Consider the following 16,996-nt stretch of genomic DNA (forward strand, 5'->3'; position numbering starts at 1 on the left):
AACGGAAGGTTACGCAAATGTGCTTGGATTTTCATTAACTTTCGCCCCACACAGAACTATGCTGGCAACGGGTCGGGTACTTTGCGTGCTCGATTCATTATGTGCGGACATGATACTTTGTACTTGGTCGGTGTGCAATATGGAGTGCGAGAATCCGGTAAACATTTGGTGAATACGGAACTAAAGGGAACCTACGGGGTCCATTGTTCGTCACGCAACTCGCGAGCGAAAGGGACCAACCAAGCAAGGAGTTAAAAATATTAGTTAGTACGTTAGTACTAAAAGTCAATTTGATATAAGATGGATTTTTAGATTTTAGCACAATAAGAATTTTTTTCGATTTAGGTTTAGCTTTCGATAGAAATACTCATGCTGTTGGTTTAATTTAAAAGGCACTTGCTATTTAGATTGCTAGGTCCTTCATAATATTGTGCAACACGGCTTCAATATTGTCTTGTATAATGAATACGAAAACATTGAGATATACAAATTCACTCATTGACCATTGCGACAAATTAAATCATTTATAGAATCGGGGGAAAAATCAACCGTAATCACGTAATTAGCTCGGTTTAAAAAAGACTTCAAACGCTTCCTCTAGTAATAAAAAGGACGATACACTTTTTCTCACTCTTTCTCCCTCACAAATGGGGTGCTAAAAAGTCGTTAACCGACGCGCCTTCTTCTACAGTGCGTAAAGCCTATAAAAAAGTCCAAAGCAATTAAAGCGATTTATCGAAACCGAGAAGGGAACGCCCGAAAAAATCCAGAGCCCACAAAACATCAATACCTAACATCGCAAGAGGTTCGCCACGCCACGTGGCACTTCAGTATTCTTCACCAGCGGCTTAGCCGTTAACCAGCACGCGACACGGCGACGTCCGTTACGACGCGCACTCACCGAGATGAATTATTTATTACGCCTTTTTGCGCTCCTCGGCTTGATTTTCGCTTTTGGCAATAAAAATAGAATTCGCCAGCACCAGATAGCGGGCCACGGTGGGTCTACGTGCGCACGCCAGAGCCATCGACGTTGTCGTCGTCGCCGTTGGTGGGGAAAACTGCGAATGAAAAGGAAATTCCACCAAGAGTTCGTCCATACCACAGCAGATCGGGTCGAAGTGGCTAGGGTTACTGCTGGCGCAAGCCAAACGTCGCGCAACTGTCAAACTGTTGGCGTGACACGTAAACTCCTAGGCTGGAGCTGGAGCGCTGTGCTGGTCGGCACATATAATGTTAGGCAAATTTGGCGTCGACGGCCAAGGACACACGGCAGCCGGCCATGGGACACGCAACGCACCACAGCACGACGCCCCACGAAAACGACACGGTCGTTTGATGAATGCGTGTTGTCGTTCCGAAACGCGACCAGAGCAGAGGGAGGAACCACACTCTCGCCGTTGTCGTGCGGTGTAATGATGGTCGCCATTCCCTGGCGACCCAGTGGCCATGGGAAACTGTCACCAAAACTCATGTGTCACCCTATGCCGGAGCGGGGCTTCGCTTCGGGCTCGCACGGTCGGATGGCTTCTCTGGTTGCATTCACACGGGTGGACGGAATTTCCCGCGATCCCCCGAGATGTGGAGGACGAAAACCGAAACTTTTACTTTATTCGCGTTTCTAATTATTATGGAACTTTTATTCGATTTAATGAGCCAACGGATCCTTATCCGCTTTTGGTCCGGGGCGGATCGAAGAACACGTTGAATGCGAAGGTAGACTTGTCTTTTCTGTACGTTAGCAACGTTTATGCTTGCGATTTAAGCAGGCTTTGATCAAAAGTGTACTGATGGCAAATCTTCACAATTGGAGGTGTTCAGCCTTTGCTGTAAATGAAAGTTTCTACAAACTTTGTTCATTAAGGTTTTCGTACCATTTTTTCCGATTTAGAAAAAAAATACGTATATTTACGCCATTTGTTCATTTTATTTTATTCGGTTTTAGTTCGGTTCAAGTAAGTTGTCACACACAATGGTTTAGTTCAGCAAGTACCATTTAACGGAAGTTCAACTGGAAATTCAAACTGTAATAACTGCGCCTGAAAGTATGCATTATGCTGAGCCGGAATATTGTTGGGCTGCAATTTTCAACGATTGCCTGTGCTTTTGGTAAAAAGCAGACCCCTTTTTCAAGCATCACTAATCCACTTTATGGTATGTCAACCGTGCCCATAGCGACTCTTAGTGGCCATTGCAGTTGCGGTTCCAACTACGAAACAGAAACACGCCATCAGCAAGCAGAATTTGGATTTCGGAGAACCAAACCAAAAACGGTTGTTTTATCCGCCATTCCATTAACCTTGAATTCAAACTAAACTTACTGTAAACTGTTTTTTTTTTTTGTGGTGGCAGAATTTGAATCCCTGGTGTGCCCATATACACTAACTCCCCGGAATCGGCAGCACACCCCGGAATCGGTCCCCTCGACTACGTGAACTACGGCACGTTTTGGGTGAGCAGATTACGGAGCCAACCACCGAAAAAAGTTCGTATCATTTCGGTCGGTGCCACACCTTTCACCCGGCACCCGGCTGGGGTCGCACGGCGCAAAGGATAATGGGCCCGGAAAACACGTTCTCAGAACGCCATCACCACCACCACCACTACCATTAAAGGCACAAACCGTTCTCACGCCTGACTGACCTTAATATGGGGGCCTCTCGGCCCACAAAAACAAGCGGAGATCACCACAGCAGCGCGCATCTGCAGCGTAGCGCACGACCTGCAGAGCTGCACGAGAGATGGCCACCCACCCTTTGCGGGAAACTTAAACGGACGGATGGTTGGCGATGTGGAATGATGAAAAATCTCCGAAAGACTAGAGCGGCGTTCCAAAATCCGGACACCCGGATCCCGGCACACCCACCCACACACTCGTGGTTCGGGGATGGCGCCCAAGTGCCGTGCCAGCGCACGTGCAGCATTTACCCAATGCCCAAGTTTCGGGGTTTACTTTTCCTGCCAACTTTTCTACTCTGGCGTCTTCGTAACCGCAACGCGGCCCGGTCCGGCGAGTGTCCTCCGGATGCGTGGCGCGAGGGCTGGCAGCTAACTAGACCAGAAAAAAGAAAATTGGGACCACAAAAACGAGCGAGCGAGGCGCAGGACACGGTTGGTCGAAAAGCCGACAAACAAATCTTCACGTGGGACTGTGGGCAAGAAGGACATACACACAGCCCGCAGGAGTGTGTCATGTGGCGAATCATCATCCACACGCCACAAAGTGAGCTGGGGACTCTAATGCCCTTTCACTGTCCACCAGGCGGTCCAGTAGCACGAGGGCGGCTCCAGGGTAGCCCGCAACACTGAGCTCGAGTGGTTGGTGCCGAAAACGCAAAATTCATAACCGACGACATCCCGGACAACCCAGAGGCGGCGCAACAAACAAACAGAAAGCAACCAGAGCGGGGGCCAGTCAACAGGCCGGCCGGACATGGCAGACACCACCTGGCAGAGGAAGTGACTCCAGTGACTCATCAGCATGCACAGCACACAGCAGGCGCACCAGTGGCCAGTGGTCGTGGAGGGGCTCAAATTGAAAAATGGCCCCCTAGCCGATGGTCAAGTCCCGCGTGCCGAAAACAAGGGACATGGAGCCGAAAGCAGCTCCCAGTAGGATTAGGAGACCCCCCCGCAAAACAGGAGAGTGTTCCGCTCCCAGATACGAGGTGGCCTAAAATAATGGTGGCAAAAGCCATGAAATATTATGAAAAGTCGAGAAGTTCGGTAGGGCTCAGCCAGAAGGCCCAGGCGAGAAAAAAAACACACGAGAAGTGTTTGCCATGCCCGCCCGGGAACACGGTGCTGAATAATTAATGCGGAAAAAGGCGACCGAGGGAGAGACAACGGCCCCGGGTCAAGTAATGGCAGAGATACGCCCGGGGCGGGGACAGCCCCCCAGAACACACTCATACAGTGGGGTCGTCTGTCGGCATCGTCGGCCTCTCATTACCATTAATTCAGCGCCTCGCTGTCGTAGGTCCCAGCAGCAGCAGCAGCATCCTTCTCGGGATCGTTGCCGTGGCCGGAAGGCATTGCGCTAATGTGGAGTGTTTATGTAATTTAACGCAAACACACTCTATGCTAGCTATGCTTCTGGTGCCGGGGGGTGGCGTCTGAGCGAGGGAGGGAACGGACAGTGGCGTGCGGTCCGGTATTCGGTGCGACACAATGGGTTGTGTTGTGCGACAAATTTTATGCGCGAACATGTGGCCGACTGACTCGCGTCTGGATCGTTTGCTTGGCGCTGGCGTCGGTTGGCGGGGATGTGGTGCCGCCCACAGCTGCGGCCACTGGGCCCTCGTCGACCCCCGGTGTGGCCGGCTGCACTACGTCGTCCGCGCGCTCGTTGACTTACATTTTCCGCTTGAACAACGGCACGACAACGGCGTACACTTTCGCGCGGCATTCACTCTTTTTCCGCCCTTCCGATGGCGTTTTCCTTGCGGGAAGCGGTGGCCCGGAGAGCTGCCTTCCGTTCGGAATGCCACCGGCAAATGCCAAGCCTGAGTTGCTCGCTGCGCTGCGGGACTTAATTTCGTCCGAACCAAAAATCCATTAGCCCACCGCTAACCCTCGCGAAAACGGGGCTTCGTTCGTCCTTCGGCAAGGAGTCCAACGCAGCCGTGTGTCGGAGGACCGCACCACCCACTCCCGTACGTGCGATGTTTATCCGTCGAAGGGGGCAGTAAAGATGGCATTTTCTGCGATCGTGAATCTTTTACGCACGGCCCTCGCAATCCTTCGCACCGGATCGGCAGCCCCGAATCACAGACGGGGCCGCTGCCATTAAGTGGTGGTCAAAAGTATGTCCATAATACTTAGTTACGTTTAAACTATGGGGTCACTGAATGTATCTAAGGACAGTTTGGTGGCGGTGGTGATCATTTATATTAAACAGTTGAATAAACAATTGACGGCCATCACTTCGCAACATGAATGCCAACAATTAATGGCTCTCTTTCAAAGGCAAAAAAACTCTATATTTTTAGAAACTTTTTATTAATTGAAACAATTGTCTTAATTTTCAAGTTTGGTCAACATTTATCTACTATAAAATAGAGCCTATCCTGAAAAGCCTAACCCCAACCTGAAAAAAAGTGTTTCTTAGGCATAAATACGCTCATTGTTACATGAAATATCATGTCTCTGGACGAAAGGCTATTTAGCAGCAAAATGGCAATCACGGCAAATCATCACAGTACAGTTCGCACTGAAGTTTCTTTCAGTCGATTCGAGTCGATAGATGTAAAAACGGAAATTGTGGAAAATATTATGTTTCTTTTTTTTTGCTAGCCACCCATTTTCCCATTGAACGCACCCGTCGCCGTTTATGCTACAATTCTCCGTGCAGCGGTTCCAATTTCGCCGCCTAGTCAAACGAAACAAATCTCGTGCAAATCAAGCAATCAAAGCTCAAGCTGATTACCAACGAAACGAATGAAAGTTCTCTGGAAAAATTGGAAACCAAAACAGGATCATCAGGGATCGGGATAAGGATGAGGATTAGATGCAGCCACATGAAGCCATCGCATTAACGTGCAGCAGCAACGTGTGATGAAGGTCTCCAAAGCCGCCCACGAGGCAAAGGAGCGGAAAATCAACAAGCGACCGAGAATTGGTTTGGACCGTTTTCTCATGTTTTAAAAATGACGAAAAGCAAAAGTTCCATTACATAGGTTCCCACTGTCTTGGAGGCTGGCTAGCTGCTGGCTGGTTGATTGACTGCGGCCACAATCGTCGAATGTCGCTCAAAATGTCACTACCTTCTTCTTACGCTGTCAATCGATCCGATTCGCCGGTCCACGTGGACACTTTCTTTTCATTTTATTGTGGAAAAAGCCCCCGCGTCCCGTAGGGTGTTCCGGTTTCCACGAGGGGAATCATAAACGACCCCTCCGCCTCGCGCGTCACAACGACTTCCCAATTATTAACTAACATGGTATGTTGCTCGCCTTTTTTGTTGCCGTGTGGTTTTTCGCCTTTATGCGGAACGAAAAATTCCCCCGACATTTGAGACCCCTGCAGGGAAATAATAATAATAGGAACCGTTTTTCCGCAAACCAATAAAACATGGACCCGTGGCAGTGGCAGAGCAAAACGGGAGGACCCCGGGTGGGATCGATTGTCAAGAGACCGAGTTTGAACCGTTTGCGGACCACTGCATTTGTCGTCCCCGGGTTCGGTCAAGGTTCCGGAGCGGGCCGCACTGAGACGGCAGGGTCGCATCTCGCTTTAGACCCGGGCCCGGGCTCATCACTCTTTGGCATACTAATCAAACCTGCGCGACCGACCCAGCGTGTCGGTCAGCCAGTCCACGCGCCATGACGCATAACGATGAACAGAGGCGACAATTGAAAAATGTAGACCTAAGACCCAAAGTCCAGCAAAAAAACGCACCCATCTCGGACCGAACCCTGCGGAAGACATGAAGAGGCCCGGCCGGAAAGGTGGGTGGGGCCGGCCGGGTGGCGGATAATCAACAGCCGAGGCCGGTCCGGGCCGGGCGGCAAACTCTCCGTGGCCGCTCGGTGAAGTCCATGTTTCTTGAAGATACCCGAGAGCGCTCGACGGAGCACGATAAGATATCATAACGACGGTTGACATTGGTTTGCGCTTTGTGAGCGACTCCCGACGATGACGACGACGGACGACTAACACGGTCCACGGAACCTAAGGCACAAAAAAGTACAGGAAGAAAATGGCAAACACCCTCAGGCACTACAGCGGAACAGAGGCCGCCCCAAGGGCCGAGTCGGGCCGGGACCGGCCGACCGTGAGCGAGGGAAATGTTTCTATTAGTAACAAGTTCTTTTCTTGGGCCAGTAGAAAGGAAAAAAAGGGACCATCCACCGGCCAGTTTCCGCAGATGATGATTATTAGCAATACGGTTCTCCTCTGCAGTACACCGCCCGATGAGAGAGAGAGAGAGAGTGCGAAAAAGGGAAAGGCAAGAGAAAGGTACAAAGGACAACATAAAAGAGATGTGGCCCCAACAGAGAAAAACGCATCCCGGAGTGGTGACAAAAAAGCCAAACATCAATGATCAATGGTGGAAAAATGGTCTCGTTTTTTTTGAATATGAAAAACACTTGGACGCGGTCAATGTTTTCCTTTTCCCCGCTGGCGAACGGATCGGAAAACAACAGAGAACTCAGGCAGACAACACAATCCGTAATCATATATTCATACCGCACAGTAATTGGATTCCCAGAAAGCGCCGAACGCATCCCCCGGTGTGTGCGAACAGATCTACGACTTCCAGAGCTTGGCAGGGCTCGTTTTTCATACTTTAAATGTTACAACCAATAAGCAAATAATGTAAAAAAAGGCGTACCGTTATTCAATTACTTGCCAAAAGTGTAACCCCACAGTAGGGATCCTTCTACTGCTGTTCAGCTATTTTTAGTGGAATATTTCAGAAACCATTACCAGCCCGATTTCGTTCGAGTCGGACGCTTAAACCTTATGTCCTGAGTGTGTTCTGGAGAGTAGCGGCCACTTCGTTTTGAAAGCATTAGTAATAAATCGCCCATTTTCAAATCTATGTTGACGTAAGAGGCGGAACTCATCATCGTCGCTATCGGCGAATTGAACCATTCTACAGTGGGTTTCGGCGAAACAAAAACTGTGGCTGTGTTATCTCTGACACGATGATGCACCTTGTTACACATCGGTTATATTTGGCACTGACGGGAATGAACCTTTACCTCGTTCGCTGTATCCGGCTGATTGGGCCGAGTGTGAAGCCACGCCGCGAAGACACAGTTTTGATGGGTAATGAGACCATCCAAACAATGTCCAGGAACGAGGAGCAACACCGGAAAATGATTCACAAGATTGTATTACGATTGAGTTTCGGTCATGGAACATATAGCCCGTCATAGCATTTTCTTCACGAATGACTCACGACGGCTGAGCTATACCGAAGGCAGGGCGTCTCCGTGTGTGCACGCCTCAATTTTACAGTCATTCGCCGACATCGTGCACTCGGGCCAAACACCAAATTATCGCAACCGACCTCACTGCCCCGTGTTGTTTGCGAGAAGGCCAAACGGCACAACAAGCAAACATACAAAAAGGCGAAACAAATAAAACGATAAAAATGGCAAACAACACAACCCGTACCGTTGCATGGGTGTGTGTGCGCGTGTGTGCAGCATAAATTCGAAATTGGCCGAACCGGAATGGAAAAGTAATACCCAAGAGATGTTGACTCAGTGTCTAGAGAGGCACCAGCAGCAGCAGCAGCAACCGTCTCTCGCTATTTGAATTGGATTCGATCCGATATGTTCCCGGGTGCTGCGGGGTTTGGTGTTCGCCGTTGGCCCCTCGCTGGATCCACATTAAATCACGAAACTTTATGCGCAACGACCAGGATGGCGCGCGGCATCAGGGGAGAGAGTCCCGAACAAGCTGAGTGATTTGTTGCTGGTGTTCGACATATGTTCGAAACACTGTTTCACTTCATCTCTCCTCGGAGGCTGCGGTATGTGGTCGACAGATAGACACAGCAGGCGCGTGCGAGAGAGAGAGAGAAAGAGCGAGAACGGGAGACTCGAATTACAGTGAACCGCATGGCGCAACGCCACCAGGGGGCGGTGTGGCAGCATATTGTTGCAGTTTAATTTGGCGAAAACGTGCGATGCTTATCACGTACACACCCGGCGCTTACACCACCACCCGAGGGTGACGATGATAGGCAAGCAGCAAACACGGTAACCAGGTGTAGGGAAAACTCGGGTCAACCACGCGTTGGCAACACGCACGGTATGATAAAGCCATCCTTTCCGTGGATTCATCCTCAAACAACGGCTTGCGCCATCCCCGCACTCGACACTCCCGACCACCGATACGCCATTGGGGCGCTTCACGTTCAAGTGCCATTAAGATGACAGGCCCGATGACGAGGCCGGGTAATTCTGGATGGCTGACAGAACAAGGAAAAAAAACGAAAATGTCAACAGCATGGCGAAGGTGAAGTACGAAGATCGATTGCATCACATCGGCGTCGACATTGTCACATGAATTGGCCCCACCCGTCCATCGCCAAGCCGATCTGTTGCAATAAATATTTGTCTAATAAAGTCAAACAGATTATATCCCCCGGGCAGGGCCCACAAATCTTAAAGCAAACCATCCTTGGAAGCGATACAATCGATACTGCCCTGCACCCCGATCCGATAGCCACCGGACCGGGAAGGGCCATCGTAGCCCACTGCGTACCGGGGGCACGTGTTTCTCATCAACAAACATTCGGCTTCGATCGGTAGAGGGGAGAGCGAGCGGAATTAAAGGGCAAAGCAGTGCCGGAACACACCCCGAAGGGGATCTGTCAACTAGGAACACTTTGGGAGAAAGAAAGTGACACCGACAGTGATCAGCTGGAGATGCTAATTTATGTGCTCTGATCCTTTCGCCGGATGCGGCCCGCTGCGGCAGCGCTTTGCGCGATGCTAATGAAGACGTTGCCGAGCGACACAAATCCGTCGTTCGCGTGCGCAGAGTCGAAGCGAAGCCACGGCCAGGTTCGATCGCTGCTGCTACACCCACCGGGATCCGCCAAGGCGGGTGAGGGCAGTGAAAAGTTTAAACCCCACCACCATTATCAACGAAGAAGCAGCAACTGGTGGTGTGCTCTGTGGTGCGTACCCGGCCCCAACGGTACCGCGTGTCACGCTAGACAGACCACGCGTCAAACTTTGGCCCCCGTACCACACATAACGACGGTGTAACGGCGGCAGAGAGAGAGAGAGAAGCCATCTCCCTGCAGGATCATGTACGGTGGCCGAACTGCAGAGTTGGAAGTCAGCCTCTGACTGCTGTCGGCCACCCTCTCGTGTGCCTTTTGTCAGCGGGAGTCAACTACGGGAGACCATCGACTAGCGGAACGCACGAGCCACAGTGCGGCCAATGCGTTCCTGCACCGAAACTTTCAAGACCATTTCAACCTGTTCGGACAGTAAGTTTGCATTTGTTTTGGAATTCTGCCGAATTATTCGGACTTTTGCCAAAACTGTCCGAGTCTTCTTACATCCTGCCATTCTGACTCCGGGATTTCGTCAGATTTTCATCACTGAGAATTCCGTGTTCCGTGTTACCGCACCGTGTAACGTGTTTCGAACGAGGAGAACGTTACGACGTAGCCACCGAAGCCAACAGAACACTTCGCTACGGTTCCGATTTCAATGAGGTCTCAATATAACTTTTGAGCCTTGCCGTCATCGAAGAGAAGGGCCCTCGCCGTTGCCGTCATGCTTCAATTTAATTTGCACACTCCAGAAAAGTGGAGCCACACGAGAACGTCCCAGTGGCTCTTCGGCCACCTTCTCGTCCGACATCACCGACGGTGGCATGTGAGTTTAGTAACACACCATTGTACCACGGTCACGGTATGGCCTTCCACCAGCATACCGCAACCAGCGGTGCTCGTCCGCCGAGTGCTCTCTCTGTCTGATGACAAATCGAACCTTCGGCGGCCGAGAGCCGCCCGAAATGCCTGATGCCACCGTTAGTTTCTGCAAGGACCTGTTTGAAAAACAATACTGTGAGATCGTAAATTACCCACCAACCATTACCAGCAGTCCGGAGCAACACTTTCATTAGCGCGACACTTCCGGCTGCGGGTGTCATTCGAAGCATGTTCTGGGACTTGGGGCTGCCATCTGGGACACCCAGCACCACGGTTGCTCCCTAATAATGGGTTGATAAGTTTTTGCTTTAAACACAACTTTACGAGGTGCCGCTTCCGGTTCACGCTGGGCCACCCCGTCCCAGGACGGTTCACTTTGGCTGAGACGCTGAGCGCGTTGGAAAAGAGGGACCCGCAGCCGTAGCAAGGTGTTCTTCCTCTCGCTCTTCCGTTCGGTGATTCCTCGTCGAAACTACCGGAGAGCCGACACTTCGCGTGCGCCACCTGTCAGTTCGGAACTTCGCAGCAGTAGTAACGGGGATCTTGCGTAGACGGGGCGCTGCTAGTAGCACTTTTGGCGGGCAGAATAATGAACGTTTGTCACGGAAAACTTTTGTCAAGAGGCTCACGACCGCAGCGCCGGGAGCTGTCAGCGCCAGCGGGACACCAGGCTCCGGAGGTGCCGCTCTCTCTCTCTCTCTCTCTATGGACGACGATATGGGTGTTACAATATTACAACCAGTTTTGTGGGCCCCCACTCCCCACTATCTGCCGGCGAAGATCTCGGCTTTATGGTTGCGCTAAACGTCTTTATTGGCGTGGCGGTGTGGGAGCTGGTGAAACGCGACCCCGCTTCTTCCCCCGTGTTTCGGCGAAAGAAAATCGTTATTTTCTAATTTATTTTCGAGAATTTATTGTCTCCGAAGAGTACCGTGGCGATGGTCTGATAAGGAGCCGAGGCTTGAGAATCACTCGAGAATGGTTTTCAAAGTTAATTTATCCGTTTCTCGCGTGGCACATTATAATTAAACCTCAACTTTAGCATATCACAATGTTGGCAACATTGCGAGTGTGGTCTACGACCCCCGTCCGTGGTGTAGCGCGAGTCAATCACTCCAACGCCGGCGGTAAGATGGCAGCAAATATAGATGCATTACGTCAGATGGCATGTCACTAAACTGAACACACATGCGGTTGGCCGTCGCCGTGGCCCAGGGATTGGCTGGTGCAACCCGGGCACAAGGGACAGCCATGAAGATCACCCGTCAGTTGCCAACTCGCCACCGACTCTACTAAGTCGGTAGTTGCAATCGAAATGGGTATCTTATCTCCTATGTCCGGTGGCCAGATTGATCGTTTCTGAACTTGCGATGACGTCGGCAATGTGTGCTCGTCCTTCTTCGCCACTTTTAGGGTAAGCTTTTTCTACTTTGTTTGTTTAGTTTACTTATAAAATCTAGAATACTATTTTATCTTTCAGTCTAGAGTAATTGACGGTCGCTGCTATCCATTTATTGGGTCACATTTTCAGCCAGTCTCGGGGTTTAGGGATTCTGCCTCATAAAGTAAACACGAACACGCTTGCAGATAACGGTACCGAAGGAGGAACGGAAAAATACGGTCACATAAATTACCCGTCGTCGCCGAGGTTAGTAAATTTCGATTTAAAAACCGAGATACCGTGAAAACCGGGGGACCCTTTTTTATCTGATTCGCCAGGTGTGGCAATACGGCGCACGGCTCACCTTCGGCGCAAACGACCCGTTTCGGTGATTATGCGGCGCCGGTTTGCACGATTTTAATTCTCTGTTTGCCCGGGAAGGGCGAATATTTTAGTTTAATAAGTCCGATCGTAGGATAACGCCAATGGGACTTGCGTGTTTTTATTATTTTTTATGGCAAACGAGCATCGCAGTTCATCATCGCCCCCGCCCCGCTCAGACTTCGGTGCGAATGTCTGCCAAGGCGAGCCCAATCAATTCCGCAATTGCTCGACGGCATTCACAATTGGCCAGTTCCTGTGCCGCCGGTGTTCCACTATTCGTGGAGAGCGCAAGGTTGTCTTGTGTGTTTAACCGTAATGGCTCCTAACAGTGAGATGGTAGCGACAATGGTTGCATAACGCTCCAAACGGTCACATGTGCATCTGGTCATGATAAGACGGGGTTAACTATCAATCATGAAATTAATCTAGGATGCTTAGAAACTAGCGCAAATATTCAGCAGATACCAGTTTGCCCAACTAATCTTATCGAATCGAAGCAGTCTGAAGTTGTAGAACATTTTCCAACCTCCCGATAGACTCGTACCGCCGTGGCAACATTGGTTCGGGAGAAACCCTATACACCGTCGAGGCTCCACCCAAAACGGACGTTCATAGCGCGGAAAACAGAGAAAATTTAGGGGTCTGTGTGCCTCATCATCATTATTACACTTTACTACAAAACCCTCCGGCCCTCGGACCGGTGGATGGAGAAAAATGATCGATTTTCGGTGCAAATGTAAACGCCACTCAAACGTCAGGCAGCGCGTCGGGATGCTGCTCCGGCTGCTGGCGGTGGGTAATAAAATCGATCAAAATGACTCGTAGAGTGGCATAAAGTTGAACCGGCGGCCATCGCGGCAATCCCATCGCCAGTGTCGTAAATCTTGTGCTCCAAAATATTTGCTTACCTTGCACAGCAGCGAACCAAAAATTAATGATGCACCTTTTTATTTCCACCCGAACCCGTCAGATGGTTCGTCCGTTCTGTCGAAATGGCCGGTGCACTGCATTCGAAACGCCATCTCAGCAATCATGTTCGATTTTATTTTCATCCCCAAAAGCAATTCAACGCTGATGCAGCGAGCTGGGGCTTTTATCGGGCCAATTCACGCCGGCAGCGGATAGTGTTATCGATGGAAGTGCAGCGAAAAAACCACGCTCGATGAGAGCGTTACTACAACAGTGGTGATCAGTGCAGTGCGATTTGAGGGAATCCTGACGTGAAGAGCCACGCAGCCAAGAAATATGGCGAAGCATATTATGATAAATTGCTAACGAATATGCGCTACTTTCAAGTGCTTGTACGCTTCAGTCAAGTGCTTCCGGCATCGGTCGGACGCCGAGGTCGCCACGGGTCAGTGATAAATCACTCGAGTCCATCGAGGAAACAGGCATCTCTCGAGCACGGTGACAGCCCTTGGACGAACCACTGGACTACCACCGCAAGTCACTTCGACTTCGTCTCTAACCTCAAAACCAATAGCGGCCCCGACGGCCACCGGTCAGTGCAGTGGCGGGGACAACAATTGCAAATAGAGCAAAACAGTGGCAAGTAAATGGCGGCCGACTCGGCGTATTGATGCCACCGTCACCGGCACAATGCTAATTGTGATCCAACGAACCAGTTGCGATCGTTGGCCGGTAGCCCGGGAATTAACAGTCCAGCTCTAATAGACTCCCAGGCAGCCGGTGCCATGGCGGGATGTCCGGAAGATGGAACAAAAATGGAACGTCCCGCAACGCCAGTACGCAACGGTCCTGTGTTATCGTGCACAGTAAAGGTTAGGACCCAGCAGCCCGCGCTGTCAGAAGTGGTCGCCGAAGGGAAGAAACGGATCCACTGAAGACAAAAAAAGAAGAAAAAGCACACCTCGGCCACTGTTGATGAACAAACGAACAAAACTGGCGGCAACATGAGAGCGAGCGAAGTGCACTGATTGATGTGTTGCGCGATGGGCTGCCGCGTGGCGGAAAATTATGGGACCACTACTGGACGGGCTCGTGGTGCGTTCACGTTTGTTCGATTGGTCTAGAGCGGGCGTGAGATGGCGGTGAGTGGTGACGGAGGGAACAGCAGCACCCGCGCGCTCCAGTGCCCCATTAATCATCCACTACACGGAGCCGCGGAATGTTGGGGCAGTTTCAATTTGTCGAGAATGCTTCATTTCGCTCGATGGCCGAGCGATATTCCATTCCGCGTGGTATGCGGGGGGGCTTTTTGTGCTTTTGATTGTTTTCTTCTTTCGGGCCCCGGGATCATGAATCATGCTACTGGCCGCAATCACGTGCCTCGAAGTCGAACCGATGCTAACACTTTGGAAGATTTCATCCATTGAGTAGAAATAAATAAATAAATATCAAGTAGCGTTAGTACACACGGCTGCCGGGGCCGCTTGTAAAGTGTGGCAAAAGCGACGCCCCAGTGGCGCTGCACCTGATAAGGCGTTCCTCCTCATCAACGAACCAAGTGTAACTAGGGCCCTGGCCCTGGTTGAGCGATTCACACAGAAGTGAAACCGGTTTACGATTACTTGCAGTGCCGTCGGCGCTGGAAACGATATCACCATCGTCATTGTCGCTGTTGGTACATTGCAGCCTGGCAGCATGGAAAATATTTTTTTTGATTTTCCCTTATCACCATAAACCCCCAACGAGAAAAGACTTCGGAAAGGGCAAATAGACGCCGAATGGGTTAGATGAATGTCGTTCGATTTTAAGCACATATGGAGCGGTCGGTATGGAAGTAAGAGATTTACTCGCTAGTCCCATGACCACTGGTCTGCTCGTGCCTTGCTTCAATTCCCATCCAAGATTAGATAAAACTGAATGAAAAAAATAGGCACAAGCACACACACGCAGCGCGGCCGTAGCAGTCGCGTCAACGCCCATCGAGCCTCGCGACGTAACGTAAGTCAAGGGCGTTGCGTAACCGTAGCCGAAGGAAGCAAAAGCTAAAGTCCATTGTACGTACCTTTGACGAGCGGTTCCGACACGAGGTTCATCTCCTCCTGTGGGATCATACCCATTAGCCGGGAAATGTCGATCGCCAACATCCGATCGACTACATCCAGTAGCGGCATCTTGAGTGAGTGGAACTTCGTAAAGTCCTGGTTCGCGAGCACCTCCTGCATTTTTTTAATGTCCGGTAGATCGCCGATGGACACCTGATGCTCCCGGCAAACCCGATCGTAGATGCTGCCCAAGTTTTTGATCAACTCCTTCTTCTTGCTGTCCTTGCCGAAGATCTGGGGCATCTCCTTGCGCAGCTCCGAGATGAGGTACGCGTGCACCTTCGCCAGTCGGGCTCGCTTGATGAGATCGTTTAATTTCCGCAAGGCCGCGTTACGTGGAAGCGACTGCAGATCGCGAAACAGGTCCTGCTCCTCGTCCTCGAACAGCCGCCGGTTGACGTCGTAGCGCAGCGGCTGGTCCCAGAAGGAACCAATGTAGACGCGGGCCACCTCGGGCGTCTGCAGCACCTTGCCCAGTGACCACATGAGCGCACCGTACACACGCATGAGCTGCTGGTGGTCGATCATATCCGCCTTGTTCAGCACGATCCGAATTTTGTCGTCGTGCCCGCGCAGCGCCTCAATCGAGCGCCGGAACTCGTCCGAAATGTCTAGCTTGTGTGCATCGAACAGCAGGATGATGCGATCGACACGTTCGGCGAACCACTCCAGCACACCGGTAAAATCGTATCCCCGGTCCACCCGTTGCTTCTCACCGGAAAGGATACCGGGCGTGTCGACGATCGATATGGCCCTCAGCACCGGCGATGGAACGGTCGAGCACTGGAACCGGTTGAGAAACGAATTCCCATACTTTTCCAGAGGGCGAAACTGTTTCTTCGGATCAACCACGAGCGCATTGCCGGGTATGATGCCTTCCTTGTCGTCGTGCATGACTGCGATGAACCGATCGGTCGTCGGTTCCGGTCCAATCCGGATACCCGGGAAATCGCGCTCGAGCAGGTAACGGATGAAGGTGGTTTTGCCGGTCGAGTACTGGCCGACCAACAGGATCATCGGTTTCGCGTCGAAGTCCGAATCTTCCAGCTTGGGCGAGTGGAAGTCATGGAAGCTGTAGTGTTCCTCCAGCGGCAGCAGCTTGCTGCGATAGATTTTCTTCAGTTCACCCAACACATTCTCTACCACCTCCTCCGTTTTCGGTTCCCGCTTCAACCAGCTGAACATTGTAGGGCCGACTTTTTGCGCGACGGACGCCAATCACATAGGAAAGAAGCAACCGAGTGACTAATCCGGAGCACCCGTGACTCACGCACCGCTGCGTGGAGCTACGAACCGGTCTTTTCCCCTGGGGGGGAAGGAAAACGCACTAATATGTTAAGTGGAAACTTGAATCACTGCCCGCCGCACCACTCCACCACTCGCGATGTCCACGCAACCACGACCGACAAGAAGTAATAATAGCCTAAGAGCACCTTCGTCTTCGAGTTGGTAGGGAAGTTTCACGAACTCCCGTTGGCGCCGCACTCGTTCTGCGAGCCTCCCGAGAACGATCACCAAAAAATGAAAAAAAATCTCCAAACCAAAACAACCCTGCAACGGGCGCTCGATTCCCTGCAGCTGGCTGATCACTGCGGCACTAGACGGGTTAGAAAAATTGCCCTATTCATACGCCACGATGGGGAGGTCTATCGGACCGTTTCGTCCCGGAGTAATTTGCACTTTTCGATGGCTACAAAAAAAGAAAATCTTGACACATCACAAACTTCATTCCGATATCGAACGTCAATCGCACTGCTCGAAATAATGTTTTTGGTCGCTGGGCTGCTCGAAAATATTATTCGAGCATCG

The 16,996-nt window shown here is 51.1% G+C and overlaps 1 protein-coding gene across 2 annotated transcripts in view; it reads right to left on the bottom strand.

Annotated features, from left to right (window-relative positions):
* The window catches only part of LOC131212061 (EH domain-containing protein 1), a 26,912-nt gene extending 10,119 nt beyond the window's left edge, over positions 1 to 16,793 (bottom strand). For both annotated transcript variants that reach the window (XM_058205786.1, XM_058205785.1), the window contains exon 1: positions 15,148 to 16,793. In XM_058205786.1, coding sequence (XP_058061769.1) covers positions 15,148 to 16,372 — 1,225 coding nt within the window. In that variant the 5' untranslated portion in view covers positions 16,373 to 16,793. The remainder of the gene's footprint in view (positions 1 to 15,147) is intronic.
* Between the last annotated feature and the right edge of the window lie 203 nt (positions 16,794 to 16,996).

The sequence above is a fragment of the Anopheles bellator genome, chromosome 2 (genome assembly GCF_943735745.2).
Source record: "Anopheles bellator chromosome 2, idAnoBellAS_SP24_06.2, whole genome shotgun sequence".
In the NCBI taxonomy this organism is placed as follows: domain Eukaryota; kingdom Metazoa; phylum Arthropoda; class Insecta; order Diptera; family Culicidae; genus Anopheles; species Anopheles bellator.